This window comes from Gouania willdenowi, chromosome 22 (genome assembly GCF_900634775.1).
Source record: "Gouania willdenowi chromosome 22, fGouWil2.1, whole genome shotgun sequence".
NCBI classification, from domain to species: domain Eukaryota; kingdom Metazoa; phylum Chordata; class Actinopteri; order Blenniiformes; family Gobiesocidae; genus Gouania; species Gouania willdenowi.
The window spans coordinates 33,106,889-33,123,314 of record NC_041065.1 but is presented as its reverse complement, the minus strand read 5'-3'; the positions used below and the strand labels follow the sequence as shown (position 1 = coordinate 33,123,314).

Below are 16,426 nucleotides of genomic sequence, written 5' to 3'. Positions count from 1 at the left end.
TCTTCTTCTTCTTCTTCTTCTTCTTCTTCTTCTTCTTCTTCTTCTTCTTCTTCTTCTTCTTCTTCTTCTTCTTCTTCTTCTTCTTCTTCTTCTTCTTCTTCTTCTTCTTCTTCATGTGGTGACAGTGAACATGTCTCCTCTGTTCTTCTTCGTCTCTTCTTCCTCATCAATGACTTTGTTGATCTGCAGCTGAAGCTTCTGTAGATCTGATTGGATGGAGGTCAGAGACCTTTGTAGGGAGGAGGTTCTTCCTGGTTCTTTGAGACCAGGGGTCAGAGGCTTCGTCCTCCCCATCATCATCATCATCATCATCACCTCCTCCTCCAGCCTCTTCAGACGACCACTGTCCTCGTGTCTGAGCTGTAGCAGCATGTGCAGGGTGGAGTTCATCCTCCTCTCCCTCTCTACCTCGTCTGCTCTCAGCTCTACCAGGCTCTGCTGTAGCTCCTCCCCCTTTCTCCGACGGTCTACGCACACTCTCATCCCTGCGCAGCACTGCTCCACAGCTTCCTGCAGCATCCTCTGCCTCATCTCAGAATCTTCCAGAAAGATGAAGAGCTTGTCCCAGCGAGAGAGATCTGCATGGCACGGAGCAGGAGGAGGAGCCAGAGGAGTAGGAGGAGCAGGAGGAGAGTTACCTGGAAAACATCAAACATTTATTAGATTACTGCACAAACACGTTTCATTAAGCTTCTAATCTTTGTTTTTAGGCCGAGCTACCGGACTCCTAACACCCCTCACTTTGTTGTTGTTGTTGTGTACAATAGTTAAAATCACTCCTCTGTTATTTATGAATGTATGGTGCTGAAATATGTTTGCTATAATCTATGTGGACGCATCACAGATCTGAGCCAGATTTTAGATTTGAGGCCCAGGAAAAAAAAAACAAAAGTTGATTTATCATTTATTTGTGAGTCAAATATTAAGACAGTTGATGTTATAGAATCATTGACACATGACCCTCTACATGTCACGGGGGGCGCCAGTTTTTCAAATGACTACTCCTCCGTTAGTTCTCGTTAGATCGGTTCTTTTTTCGCTCTGAGCCCTTTTTTTTTTTAAATGGGGCCCGGGGGGCCACCCCCCCTTTTCAGGTAATTTCCAAATTTATGGGAACATAGTCGTGTGATATATCGTTTCAAAGATAATTCAACGTAGATCACAATTATGCCTCGAACAATTCAATTATAATTGAATCATAACATAACCACTAGAGCAGACATGGACTCGTCTGTGAACGTCGCTGTTAGCTTATCAATAAACAGGAAAAGATTCATCATCTTTATAATAAGTGCTGACTCGGCCACTGGGAGGGAGGCCCAAGGCCAAGACAGGCAGACTTACGCGGTCATCAGAATTAGTTTATTCAGGAAAACTCATTAAAACTAGAAAAAACAGAGAAATAATCCACTCGTTCATACTCTATACCTGCCTATCCTGCAAAGGTTAACACACAGATACAGCATGTTATCACAGGGGGCGGGGCCACAAACATGTGATTGTATCTGAACTGAGGGTCACATGATCTACAATCATATCAGCATTAGAATAACAACCAATCAGAGCATTAACACAGGAAACTACAAAGAGCACATTTTTGTTGTGTTTTCAGAGTTTATATTTATATATATTTATAAAATCTTCTTACATTTTGGGTTTTTTTGGGATTTAGATTTTTTTGTTTGTTTTTTGGTCATTTTTTTTTACTGTTTTGTAAATTCTTATTTTTGTGTGTATTTTGTCTGTTATTGTGTTGTGTGTGTCTTGCATATTCTTGTGTTGATTTTGTAGTTGTGGTGTGTTTTTGTTGTCCTTTTGTTCAGTTGCCTGTGTGTGAGTGCTCAGAGGAGTGGGTGGAGTTTGCATGTTCTCCTATAATATGCAGAAAAAATATACAAAATGTAATTAAAACACACAAAAGACAACAGAATAAAACATAAAACAGCAACATAAACTCACAAATGACTGCAAAACCACATAAAAATGAATAACAAAAAGAACAAACATTATAACAACTTCATAAAGGAGAGAAGAATATACCAGATAATAATTAAAAAACACACACAATGAAAAAATACACAAGATAACTAAAATGCACAAACATAATTAAAAAACACACACATTGAAAATAAAAATGGACCAAAAAACCAAACAGTGTTTTTGGAGGCTGTGGTTTTAGAGGATGTTACGCTGATGCAACGCCGGACGTGACTTTCCTAACTTCCTCTTGGCAAAACATAAACACTCACAGATATTTAACTATTGACAAAGTCGAGGAAACAGTGGTTTCTGTGTGGGACTAATTTTGACGTCATTTAAATGAAATTTGAGTCTAAATTAGGCTGTAAATTCGTTGCTGATTAATTAAATTTATAGAAACATTAAGATAATCCTGATGGTGACGCAACACGGCGTTGAAGTTATATTAAATATGTTGATTTTTTTTTAATATTATGGCCAGATTAAAAGAGAATCTGTCCTTAAAAAAAAGACTTTTTACCTTTACAACAAAAAATATCTTATTGCCCATTATTGTCCACCGTATCGTATCGTGAACTCTGATATTTAATATTTACCACCAACAACACACAGCAACATGTTTACCAAAATGACTAAAAACACATTAAATGAGAGAAAAACACAGAAAATGACTCAAAATACACAAAATAATAACATAATAACATAATGACTTAATGACATAATAACATAATGACTTAATGACATAATGAAATACTGATATTCTAACATAACATAATAATATTCTAACATAATAACATATTAGAATGTTAATAACATAATAACTCCACCTGTAAATGAAATAATAAAGTCCTACCATCCTGCTGAGCCTCAGAAATCATGTTGTCGTAGATGTTGACGTAGTTTCCTTCGTAATCAAAGTTGTTTCCACACAGAGATGACGTCACATAAACCATCAGCACACACACCAGACCCCACATCATCACACTTATTATTATTATTATTATTATTATTATTATTCTACTTCTGCTGCTGCTCGTTAGGTGACGTTCCTCCTGATGCAGCTGATGATGATGATGATGAAGGGGCGACTGTTTATGAAGCCATAGGGAGGGATTTAGGGAGGAGGGTGTGACATAGAGGGGGAGTAATGCTCACTTTTTGAGGAGTCTGACTTATACTCACTGTTGTTTTGGATATATATTTCTTACAGTCATTTAGTGTGTTTTTGAGTCATTTTGCATTATTTTATTGTTGTTTTGTAAATTTTATCTTTATTTATGTGAATGTTGTCCAATATTTTTTTTTGTAATTTTGTGTATTTTGTTGGCATAATATGTGTTTTGGGGTCATTTGATGTATTTTTGATGGTAGTTTGTTCATTTTTACATATTTTTATAGTTGTTTTGTAAATTTTAGCTCATTTGTTTTTTCATATTTTTATTGTCATATTGTATTTTTAAAGACATTTTTGTATATTTTTGTTGTCATTTTGTGTATTTGTGTTGTCATAATGTGTGTTTTGGGGTAATTTTCTGTATTATTGATGTTAGTTCATGTATTTTTGCTGTTTTCTTACTTTCATTGTGTTTTTTGAGTAATTTAGCATATTGTAATTGTTGTCATATATTTTTTTCTCATTTTGTGTATTTTGTGCTGTCATATTGTGTTCTTGGAGTATTTTTGCATGTTTTAGTATTCTTTTTTATTTTTTTTATTGTCGCAATGTTTGTTTTTAAAGTAATTTTGTGTATTTCTGTTGTTATAATGTGTGTTTTTGGAGTAATTTTGAGTATTTTTGTTGTTTTGTCATTTTGTGTGTGTTTTTTTTTTTTTTTTTTCATCTATTTTGAGGGCCACATGTGGCCCCCAAACACGATGGACCTCTCAGAGGAAGCAAAAGTTTTGTTTCCTCTAAAGCGATTGTTCTGAGCTGAAGGTCACACAGTGAAGGTCAGAGGAACAGACAAATGTGACATAAAACACTATCAAAATAAAATCATGACATTTACATTTAATCTGTGTTTACGATGGATTTTTCTCATTCTTTTCCCTCCTCTATGAGGCGTTTTCTTTCTATTTCAGTTAAACATTCATCATGTGCCACCAGACGCTGTTTTAACACCAACACCTACACATATTCTGTCCCTGTGGGCTGCAGAAGGAAAGAGTCGTAACACATTACACACAGAAAGATGGAAAACATGCTGTTCACTGCTGTAGTTTAGGAGAGTTTGTGGTTTTTTGTGGGCGAAAGCTTTTTGTCCCAAATAACTGAAAGGAGGACAGAGTGTAGATATTATTATTATTATTAGAACACATGAAGACAATATGAGAGAAGATAAAAAATATCTTTCACACAGATCATAACCTGATAAAAATAAGATTTAGGACACAAAAATGTTTTTGAGTCATAATGCAGCGTTGGAGCTTGGGGATTATTATTATTACTTCAATTTTAAGACAAATTTCTGTGTAAATCGTAAGAAAACAAACAAACTCCTTAAAGCAGACGTGGGCTACATGCAGCGCTCAGTAAACACACAAAACGCCTCCAAAACACAAAAAAATATATACAAAATGTCAACAAAAATACATAAAAATGACCCTCAAAACACACAAAATACAACAATAACACACAAAACTCCTTGCAAAACACACAAAATATACAAATCAATAATGAAAATAGTCAAAATGACTCAAAAACACATACAAAATGAGAGAAAAAAAAACAAAACAGGAAAAATACACAAAATGAACAGAAAAGAAATCACAATTTTCCAAAAACACAAAGCAACTCACAAAAGGCACGGAAAATGAGGAAAATGTGATCATGTGACCCAAAAATATACAAAGCAATAACAAAATATACACAAAATAAAAAAAAACACAAAATTATGGAAAAAACACATAAAAAATGAGAGAAAAATACACAAAACAGGAAAAATAGACAAAGAAAATCCCTCAAAATAGACAGAAAAAAGGCACAAAATGCACAGAAAATGAGACTAAAATACAACATGACAAAAAAAATATACAACACAATAAGAAATACACAAAAATGACATGAAAAAACATCCCAAAATGAGGTTAAAACTGCACCACTTTCTCTGAAACACCTTTAGCGCTGATGCCATAATATTTAAAACATATTATTTCCTCTTTTATTTCCTCTCACACAAAGCTCTGTAATATCTGCTGAGTTGCAGAATGTGGAAACACAAAAATATGCTGGAAATAATATGACTCAGTGAAGCAGACACACACACACACACACACACACACACACACACACACACACACACACACACACACACAGATGAATCTATTACTGTTTTATGAGAGAAAAGGACAAAGTCAGCAACATTGGAGATGTTTATTATGTCGTTAAATGGAGAAATTAAAAATGCTAAATTTTATTCATAAAGCTGAAGCTTTTCGACTGTAGCTGCTCTGATCAATAGTAGAAAATCTGCTTCCAATCGATGTAATCACTTTGGAAGGTGTGTTTAACACACACACACACACTTTGACCTCGGGCGCAGCATGCCAGGATGTTTTCCTCAGGAATGTCAAACATTGTTAAACCTCACATTAAATCAACCGTGGGAAAGTTTCCCTGGTATTTACAAAATAAAAGACAAAAACAGTTTTTTATTCTTGATTGGCATTAAGACGTTTATTTACACATCTTTACAATTTTACAGACATTAAGCAACAATGTGTGATTTATGTAATGTTTGTTTGTGATGTATGTAATGTATATGATGTTTGTAATGAATATGTATGTAATGTATATATTTGTAATGTATATGTTTGTAATGTATGTTTGTAATGTATATGATATTTGTAATGTATATGATATTTGTAATGTATACGTTTGTAATGTATATGTTTGTATAGGACGCTGAATGTATAAACTCGGTCACCGTTTCATAGCCGACATATTTACATTTAGCTCATTTTTCGTTCATGAGAGAGAAATGTGTTCAATATCATAGTTAAAAATGTGTACACATGGAAAATACATCTAAATGTAAATGTTAAATCGAAATTTAAATGTTAAATGCAAATCTAAATGTTATATGTAAATATAAATGTTGAATCTAAATGTTATATGTAAATATAAATGTTGAATCTAAATGTTAAATGTATACCTAATTTTTAAATGCTAATCTAAATATTAAATCTAAACATAAATGTTAAATGTAAATCTAAAATTAAATGTAAATATAAATGTTAAATCTAAATCTTTATATGTTAAATGTAAATCTTAATGTTAAATCTAAATCTAAACCTAAATGCTAAACGGGAATTTAAATGTTAAATGTAAATATAAATCTAAATGTTGCTAAAGTAGATTTAAATTTAACATTTAGATTCAACATTTACATTCGCATTTAGACATGAATGTAACATTTCTATTTACATTTATCATTTACTTTTAACATTTAGATGTATTTTTCATGTGTACACATTTTAACAATGATATAGAACATCCTGTTTTACGTGGCTTTCCATCACAAATGAAAGAATAATGATCTAAATGTTCATAATATGTCAGCTATGAAACATGTTTCCATCCAGAGTCCCAGAAAAAGACACAGAGAAGCAAAGACGGGAAGAAAAGGAGAAACATCTGGACGTGGAAACTTCAACTATTCCAATTATTGACGTTTATTTAGGGGCGATAAGGGTTAAAAAAAACTACACACACAGAGAGAGAGAGAGAGAGAGAGAGAGAGAACCGTGTGCTTCATGTGGAAAATGAGCTCACATGTTCCCGTCAATAAACACACACTCCTTTTTTAAGGTGTCTCTCTCACGCGCACACACACGCGCACACACAGAGTTCAATTTCCAGTTGATTCCAACGAACAAATGTCACTGGAAATGAGAACCAGGTATTAAAAAAAGGTGAAATAAATGAATAAACATAAATAAATTAATACATTTATTAATATTTCATTAATAAATGAATAAATATATACATAAATAAATGAATAGTTTGTATTTTTAAATATTTCCAAAAATCTCAAGCTTAAGTTCCCATGGAAATTAACCGGAAATGCTCCGCCTCTTTTGCAACCGTAGCTTGTGATTGGTTAAAATAAACCTCAGTGTGTTTATATGAACATAAACTTGTTGATGGTGATTTTTAAAGCAGGACGTATGGAGGATCAGCTGATCTATCCTGACTCTCTGATTGGTTCTTCACCGACCACGGTCGTATCTCTGTCTGCGTCATCACTCAGAGTAGGAACATTAGTGTGGTCGTGTTTGTCCCGTCGGGTCGTGTTTGTCCCGTCGGATGTGTGGTGGCAAAATTGATTAATTATGTATACTCATATTTGCTTTTTGATCTCATTCAACTTAATACCCCAATTTGTAACTTTCCACTCCTGTCTGATGTCTTTTCCTCTTCCTGTAAAGTCAGTGGACCCATACTCCCATGATACAGCTTCTCTAAAGGAATGTCAGTTGGCCTCAGTTTAATCTCCAAGGCCAGAGCACATCCAAACCCACCCCGACATCGGAGGTGTCACCTCCGGCAGACTGACCTTCCCCCCCTGGTCTCTTCTTTGTTGTCGGTGGAAGGGGGGAGGTGGGACAGTGGGGTACAAATGTGTGTGAAAGGAACTTTTGGGTCCTTCTTCGTGTCTCTCCTCTGGCCAGAGGAGACCATTTCTTTGTCTATCCCGCTTTGTACCTTTTTATTTAGTTTAGATTAAATCATTTTTTATTACTTCATCATCTCTCCTGTCTGGTCTTCATCATTTATCACCACAGAGTGTGTTTTCAAGTCAAAGACGAGGTAACCGTAAATTTCACCGTAACAGATGTTTGTCCTGTCGGATGTTTGTCCTGTCGGATGCTTGTCCTGTCGGATGTTTGTCCTGTCGGATGTTTGTCACGTCGGGTCGTGTTTGTCCCGTCGGGTCGTGTTTGTCCCGTCGGGTCGTGTTTGTCCCGTCGGGTCGTGTTTGTCCCGTCGGATGTTTGTCCCGTCGGGTCGTGTTTGTCCTGTCCCTATGTTTGTCCTGTCGGGTCGTGTTTGTCCCGTCGGGTCGTGTTTGTCCTGTCGGATGTTTGTCCTGTCGGGTCGTGTTTGTCCCGTCGGGTCGTGTTTGTCCTGTCGGATGTTTGTCCTGTCGGATGTTTGTCCTGTCGGGTCGTGTTTGTCCCGTCGGGTCGTGTTTGTCCCGTCGGGTCGTGTTTGTCCCGTCGGATGTTTGTCCCGTCGGGTCGTGTTTGTCCTGTCCCTATGTTTGTCCTGTCGGATGTTTGTCCTGTCGGGTCGTGTTTGTCCCGTCGGGTCGTGTTTGTCCTGTCGGATGTTTGTCCTGTCGGATGTTTGTCCTGTCGGGTCGTGTTTGTCCCGTCGGGTCGTGTTTGTCCCGTCGGGTCGTGTTTGTCCCGTCGGATGTTTGTCCCGTCGGGTCGTGTTTGTCCTGTCCCTATGTTTGTCCTGTCGGATGTTTGTCCTGTCGGGTCGTGTTTGTCCCGTCGGGTCGTGTTTGTCCTGTCGGATGTTTGTCCTGTCGGGTCGTGTTTGTCCCGTCGGGTCGTGTTTGTCCTGTCGGGTCGTGTTTGTCCTGTCGGATGTTTGTCCTGTCGGGTCGTGTTTGTCCCGTCGGGTCGTGTTTGTCCTGTCGGATGTTTGTCCTGTCGGATGTTTGTCCTGTCGGATGTTTGTCCTGTCAGGTCGGATGTTTGTCCTGTCAGGTCTCTGAAGCCGTTTCCTTCTCAGCTCTGAGTGAAGAACATTGTACAGTCCATGAATCCTGGTCAAAGTCTGGGAGCTGATGAACAACCACAGGTTGAGGATCCACCGCAGTGACATCACTACATGTGGGAGGTTCTACTGTAGTACGCCAGTTATTAGAGCAGAGAACGGCTGGAATGCTGCAGAGAACAAGAACAGTTTAATAAGATGATGGAGACGAGAAATATTCATTTGTTTTCAGATAAAGACACAGTGACCTCATGGATCAATAAATCAAAGATTAATTGATGTTTGAAATTTCAGTTTTTTAGTTTTAATCTCACTGTAAATACTTAATAATATAAGTTTGGTGCATTGCTACAAAGGAAATACACAAAAATGAGTATGAATGTAGTGTGTGTGAGTGTTGGTGGTGGTGGGAGGGGCCTATGGTTCACTATGGCAACCTCACTTCCGTCAGTCTGCCCCAGAGCAGCTGTGGCTACAATAGTAGCTTACCACCACTAAGTGTGGAGTGAAAGAATAATGCCTTAATTCTGTAAAGCGCTCTATATAAAATACAATGTATTATTATTATTATTATTATAAAATAAATCCCAAAACACACAAAAGGACTAAAAAAAAAAAAGATGGTGGAAAAACAAAACAACAAAAAAAATACTAATTATTTCAAAAAGACATAAAACAGCAACAAAAATATGTAAAATGACTCCAGTAACACACAAATAACAACAAATATACAAAATTACTCAAAAAACCCCACAAACAACCAAATACATGAAAAAGACTAAAAAAATAAACAAAATGGCCCAAAAACATATAGATTTACAAAAAATACACAGAATCACATAAAAAAAATAGAAAATAACAGATAGTCAAAAAAAAACACATTGTGGTCAAACTGTGGTCAAAGCGTGAACAGGGCGTGGTCAGAGGGTGAACAGGGCGTGGTCAGAGGGTGAACATGGCGTGGTCAGAGGGTTACAGGGCGTGGTCAGAGGGTGAACAGGGCGTGGTCAGAGCGTGAACAGGGCATGGTCAGAGGGTTACAGGGCGTGGTCAGAGGGTGAACAGGGCGTGGTCAGAGCGTGAACAAGGCATGGTCAGAGGGTTACAGGGCGTGGTCAGAGCGTGAACAGGGCGTGGTCAGAGTGTGAACAGGGCGTGGTCAGAGCGTGAACAGGGCGTGGTCAGAGGGTGAACAGGGCGTGGTCAGAGCGTGAACAGGGCGTGGTCAGAGCGTGAACATACATGTTGAGCTGCTTCTGAAGCTCCTGAGTTTGTTGGTGACACTGAGCGTAGAAACAGGCCTGAGCCTCCACGAAGTCACTCAGAACGTTCACATGACTGGACTGAAAACACACACACACACACACACACACACACACACACACACACACACACACACACACACACACACACACTGTGTTGTGTAGCTGTAGGAGTGTAACACTGTGTGTCCGGGTTTGTGTGTACATACGTGAGTGTTGTCAAGTCCTTGTAGAGCACGTTTAGTGATTTCAGACTGACGATCAAAAACACTCTGACAGATCCTCAGCTCCATCTCAGCCTACACACACACGCACACGCACACACACGCACACATGTTTTATGATTAACTCGCGGCCCTCTGTCTTATTTTGTGCAGCCACCAAAGGAATCACACAAAATGACTCCCAAAAGACACAAAAACATTTTTTTAAAAAAAGGACTCCAAAAATGCAAAACAACAACAAAAATGTTCCTCAAAACACACAAAATGACCAAAGAAATAATTGCTCCAAATAATGTAAAACAACATAAGACACACTAAAATGACTTAAAACAACAACACACAGGCCCAAAATACATAAAAAAAGACAATAAAACAACAACATAAAGAGCCAGAAATGATTATATTAACACATAAAATGACTCAGAAAACAAATTAACAGAAAATTGCACAAAAACTTTCCTCAAAAATACACAAAATGACCCCAAATACACAAAAAGAAAACATAAAAAGTCAGATAATTATACAATAGGACAACAAAAACACAAAAAATGACTCCAAAAATTGCAAAAAAAGAACATAAATAAATAGAAATGACACCAAAAAATGCACAAAAGAAAAAAACACTATGGGACAACAACAATAATAATATACATAAATGACTCCAGAAGTTGCAAAAGGACAACAAAAATACACAAAAACTGCTCCAAAAACTGAACATTACACAGAATGAGAGGAAAAATGCACAAAATGACCAAAATATACAAAGAAGACAATAACATGCAAAACAACAACATAAATACCCAGAAAGGATTCTATTAACGCATAAAATGACAAAAAAAATATATTGTATATGTAGAGAATTTGTAGTTTGCTGTGTTAATGCTCTGATTGGTCAATGGGTTAAATGTTAACATGAATGTTGATCATGTGACCCTCAGATCAGATACAATTGTTGTGTCTCTTGTGATTTATTCAAAGACAGAAGATGGTCATAAAAGTGTAAAGTAAAGTTACCTGAGCGATCTCCTGAGCCCAAATCTGTGAGGAAAGAAAAATGAAAGTAAAGGAATGACCTTCACAGCTCGTTCTTTACACGTTAGTCACATGATCGCTGAAGGTCACATCATCACATGATCACTGACCTTCAGCCACTTGACTCGCAGGAAGCTGAACATGTAGGAGACGTGGGACAAATAATCGTCTTCCAGTGGATTGGAGTTCAGGTTCTGATGGAAACAACAGAGGGATGTATCTAAAGAGAACAGGTGTGTGTGTGTGTGTGTGTGTGTGTGTGTGTGTGTGTGTGTGTGTGTGACTCACTCTGGACTCGTGCTCAGCCTCCTGAGCTTTCCTCAGCCTGTTTTTAGCCACGTCTAAATCCAGACGTTTATTCACCAGCATCCTGCGCTCGTTCTGGAACAAACGGAGATGAACGACACGGTGAGCCTTAGTGCACACGTGATGAAGTGCACGTGATGGGTGGATGAGAAAGGGTTAACACACATGGGCAACGCAAAAAAAAGCAAGACAATACACAAAATGACAGAAAAATACTCAAAAGATACATAACAACAATTGACAGTTTAAACATAATTGTTAAAATGACTCCAAAAACATACAAAATGACAATAAAAAACAAACTGATTGCAAAAAACCCACTGAAATGGATCTAAAATGATACCAAAGAACAGAAATAGACAAAATGACCCCAAAAACACACAAAATGACAAAAAACTATACAAAATGACCCCCATAAGCTGACAAAACAACAAAAATACATACAATTATTCCCAAAACACACAAATGACAATAAACAAACAAAAAATAAATTAAAAAAACATGAAAATGATGCAAAACAACAAAAATGGACAAAATGACCCCAAAAATACAGAATTACTTTTAAAAACACACAAACAACAAAAAAATATCAAATGACTAGAAAGATACAAATCAATGACAAAATGACTCCACAAAACAAATGAAAATACACGGAATTACTGGAAAAAATACAGAAAAATACACTAAATGACAATAAAAAAAGTACACAAAATGATTCCAAAAAGCAGACAAAACAACAAAGAAACACTAACATTAATCCAAAAAACAAACATTACAAAAAAAATATATGAAAACAACTATAAAAATACACAAAAAACACACACTGAAAAACAATATTATACATAAACGACAGAAATCGACGACATAAACAACCAAACTCTTTGTAGTTTCCTATGTTAATGCTCTGATTGGTTGTTGTTGATCATGTGACCCTGGGGGGGCGTGTTTCACCTGTACGTGCGTGTACTCGTCCTCAGTGAAGCGTCTCAGAGGGTTGATGAAGTGGATGTTGATGCTCTGAGTGAACTTCCTCTCTGCTTCTCCCAGATGTTTCTGGGTTTCTCCACATCTCAACAGAGCCGTCCCTTTAACATGAACACAAACACTACGTTTCATAAACACACACTGTACTGTATATAATAACACACAGGTTTACCATAGGGTGTGGTGGAGCCAATCTCCATCCCAGCCTGGATCATGTGATCTCCCAGTAGGTCAGAGGCTCGAGGTCGAGGAGGAACGCTCCACTGGAGACGCTCGTAGAGCCGCTCCTCCATCCTCGCTCCTGTTTAAACACACACACATTCATTAAAATTAATTATTTATTCATTTACATCCTGTATGTTTCACTGTGAACACACACGTAAACACACACTGCTGATTGGATAGAGCCACGCCAAGTGTAAATTTACCATCAGACAAATTATATTTACTTTCTAACGACACACTGAGGGCTTCTTTCTTTCTTTTTACACTTCAAAAATAAAGTTATAATAATATGACTTTAATTCTATACATAATATTATAAGAATGCTGTAATAATGAATTTATGGCTTTCTTCTTGTAAAAATATGACCTCATTACCCATTGTAACATTATGAGTTTTTTTTCTTATAGAATTTCCATTTTTTCATTGAGAATTTTTAAAATTTATTTCAAGTGTCATGTATTTAATTTATTTTTTCATTAAAACAAACACAAAAATGACTCCAAAAACACACAAAATGACAAAAAACAAAAGGAAAACAGAAATTACAAAAGTTAAACAAAAACGACTCCAAAACAAATTATTATTACTAAAAACAAACACAAAAAACTTTGAAAGGCCCAGCGAAATAAAATGTATTATTATTACTAATAACAAAAATGACACAAAAATGACTCCAAAATGGCAACGAAAACACGTAATGACTTCAAAAATCAACAAAACACAAACAATGAGAAACAAAAAGACACAAAATGAGAGGAAAATACAAAATAACAAAAATACCAAACTCAACAAAACACAATGACTCAAAAAACAACAACAGAAATCAACAAACACACAAAATGGGATAATACAATACAAAATGACAAAAAAATAAATACTGAGAAATGCCTCCAAAAACACAATATGAAGCACAAAGTTACTCAAGACAGCAAAAACAAGACAATAAAAACACACTTTACGACTCAAAAAACAGCAGAAATCCACAAACATACACAAAATAGGATAACAATACACAAAATACACACTTAATAAATAAAATAAACTCAGAAAACACACAAAATAACAGAAAAATAGATGAAAAGACAACAAAAATACAACTCTGTGGTTTCCTGCATTAAAGATCGGATTGGTTTTTATTCTACTGCTGTTAGAATTAATGTTGATCACGTGACCCTCAGATCAGCTACAATCACGTGTTGTTGTGTTTTCTGATAAAAGTTCCCCATCTCTCTGTATCAAAATGATCAGATTTACTTCAACTGAATATGGTTGTATAAATAATAAGTATTGATGATGATGACGTCACCGGGACTGGGCTGCAGTAGAACCTCGGTCTGGTTGATCATCTGTTCGGTCCACGTCTTCGTCGCTTCAGCCCGGGTCAGAAGCTTCTCCAGCCCGGGCTCCAGCTCGGTTTTATCGGCCTGACCGAGGCTCTCCCCGGTGTACTGGAGGAATTAATTAAACTATTAATAAAACACGTGTGGATAAAGTGTTTATTGACTGTGTTTGTGTTCGTCACCTGAACGGCTCTGTTGATCAGCTGACCAGCATCTACGACCAGCCGCGATAGCTCCATGACGGCCCCGCCACTGTCCGCGGACCACTGGGTGAAGGTCACGGTGAAGCAGAATTTAACTCACCAACACCGAGTAAACGCCAGCAGGAAAGCCGGTCCCGAGGTGGCTTCAACCGGGTAACAAGTTAAGTTCAACCCGCCTCCTTAGAACCGGATTACGAGCCGGAATCTCCGACAGTCCGTGAATGCACCGCGGCAGGTGCGGCGCAGTTAAAAAAAAAAAAAAAAAAAAATCACTGTTCACACTTACCGTCAAAAAGTGTCTTTAAAAAAGATTTTAACCATCAACTACGACCATTTTCTATCTCGTAACATTCACGACCTCAGTCGGGTGTGTTCGTTAAACAATAAAGAGGGATATGGAGAAAGTATTTGTTCTGTCAACAAACCTTTACGTTGAAGGAACTTCCGGTTACCTCAGCGCTTAATAATGCTCTGATTGGTTTTAACCCGACTTTTAAAAACATTATAAACGTGTTTAATGAGTAAATACGAACGATAAAATATTTTAAATACAATTTAAAACGGAAATAAAATTAATAAATTAAGTAAAAAATAATGAGATTAGCCAAACTTCTGGTTAACTTTTCAAAATAAAATCCCTACTTAAGAAAGTCCTGAAATTCTACCTCAACGCATATAAACATCTTAATACATTCTCACTGCTTGACACACGACGTTTAAAAACATTTTAATTTAGTAAATACGAACGATATTTTTTTTAACTACAATTTAAAACGGTAAAAAAAAAAAAAAAAAAAAAAAAAAAACTTAAATAAAAAAATAACGAGATAAGCCAAACTTCCGGTTAACTATTCAGAAGGAAATCACTAAGTGGACAAAAATGTCCTAAAATTCTAAAATATTTGGATTTAGTTTGAGGTATGAAAATATATAATTTAAATACAATTTAATACGGAATTTTTTTTTAAAAAATAACGAGAATAGCCAAACTTTTGTTTAACTTTTCAGAATAAAATCACTACATGGATAAAAGTGCTCTGAAATTCTAAAATAAGTATTTTCATTTATTTCATGGCATGATTTATACCATAATAGAAGTAAAAATGTGTTGCTGGCTCCACTCATGACTTTATTCAGATTTCCAATCTGTGTTTGTACGATTGGATTATTTATAATGTTTATTAATTTAAGCGACTTACAACAGCATACAAATATACAACACTCCTTGTGATAATTGGAGTATAGAAACAGGTAGAGAAGAAGGATTAAAACAAGAAAAGAATAGAAACAAATTCCGAAAACAAAAAACGCTTCATTTTCTTATTACAAGAAAATGTCCAGCAATGAGATGTTTGTTACTTGTTCCCAGAAAACAGGAAACAGAAGTTGATCCAGGAAATGATCATAAAGGAAATGTGACTGAACGTGTGTGATAATAAATATTAGCTGCCGTGGCTACGTGTTAGCTTCCTCTACAGGTACGGCCCCCAGCCCAGGTACATCTGACACAGCATCTTTTCGTCCGTGGCTTCCTGGATGAGGTAGTGAACGTGACCTTCTATGGACAGAGGAAGACCCAGAACTTTGTTCCTGCTTTTAATCACGCCCTGCAGACGCTGCTCAATGTCACACACGTGGGTTTTAGCCTGAGAAGGAGTGAAAGGAGTGAGAGGAGTGTCAGGTTACACAAGAGACGAGAATCTTTAATCACAAACTGCGACTGTATCTGATCTGAGGGTCACATGATCAACATTCATGTCAGCAGTAAAATAATGACCAATCAGAGCATTAACACAGGAAACAACAAAAAGTTATAGTGCATGTTTGTTGTCATTTTGTATATTTGTGTGTGTGTTTTCTGAGGGGTTTTTTGTTCATTAAGTGTGTTTTTCTTGTCGTTTTGTACATTTTTTTTGAGAAACTTTAGTTGTCATTTTGTGGTTTTTGCTGTAATTTTGTGCATTTTTGTTGTCATTTTGTATTTTTTGTGTGTATTTGTTGCTTTCCATTAGTATTTTTTGAGTGATTTTGTTGTCGCATTGTATATTTTAAAGTTGTTTTGTGTATGTTGTTGTCATTTTGCATATTTTAGTCGCAATTTGTGTATTTCTATTATTTTGAGTATTTTGTTGTCAT

The 16,426-nt window shown here is 36.4% G+C and overlaps 3 protein-coding genes across 5 annotated transcripts in view; all 3 read right to left on the bottom strand.

The window, feature by feature from the left end:
• Nucleotides 1-97: 97 nt before the first annotated feature.
• On the bottom strand, nt 98-3,020 carry LOC114456309 (pentraxin-related protein PTX3-like). The gene is made up of 2 exons (XM_028437972.1): nt 2,834-3,020; nt 98-638 (listed from the first exon to the last, which is right to left on the bottom strand). Exons 1-2 carry the CDS (start codon nt 2,958-2,960, stop codon nt 112-114), a joined length of 654 nt encoding a protein of 217 aa, XP_028293773.1. The 5' UTR covers nt 2,961-3,020; the 3' UTR covers nt 98-111.
• A 5,245-nt stretch (nt 3,021-8,265) lies between these two features.
• LOC114456308 (endophilin-B1-like) lies at nt 8,266-14,667 on the bottom strand. Of its 3 annotated transcripts, XM_028437970.1 has the most exons (11): nt 14,270-14,661; nt 14,054-14,195; nt 12,694-12,822; nt 12,489-12,622; nt 11,520-11,612; nt 11,342-11,425; nt 11,214-11,237; nt 10,185-10,274; nt 9,956-10,056; nt 8,690-8,883; nt 8,266-8,636 (listed from the first exon to the last, which is right to left on the bottom strand). In XM_028437970.1, exons 1-10 carry the CDS (start codon nt 14,324-14,326, stop codon nt 8,700-8,702), a joined length of 1,038 nt encoding a protein of 345 aa, XP_028293771.1. In that variant the 5' UTR covers nt 14,327-14,661; the 3' UTR covers nt 8,266-8,636; nt 8,690-8,699. The 3 variants fall into 3 exon arrangements, with proteins under 3 accessions (XP_028293771.1, XP_028293770.1, XP_028293772.1); XM_028437969.1 differs by having other exon boundaries at nt 8,267-8,883; nt 14,270-14,654; XM_028437971.1 differs by lacking the exons at nt 8,266-8,636; nt 9,956-10,056; nt 10,185-10,274 and having other exon boundaries at nt 8,718-8,883; nt 14,270-14,667.
• Nucleotides 14,668-15,455: 788 nt separating this feature from the next.
• The window catches only part of atr (ATR checkpoint kinase), a 35,314-nt gene continuing 34,343 nt past the window's right edge, over nt 15,456-16,426 (bottom strand). Inside the window, exon 48 of the mRNA XM_028437450.1 lies at nt 15,456-15,936. Within this exon, the coding sequence (XP_028293251.1) occupies nt 15,763-15,936 (174 nt within the window). The 3' untranslated portion in view covers nt 15,456-15,762. The remainder of the gene's footprint in view (nt 15,937-16,426) is intronic.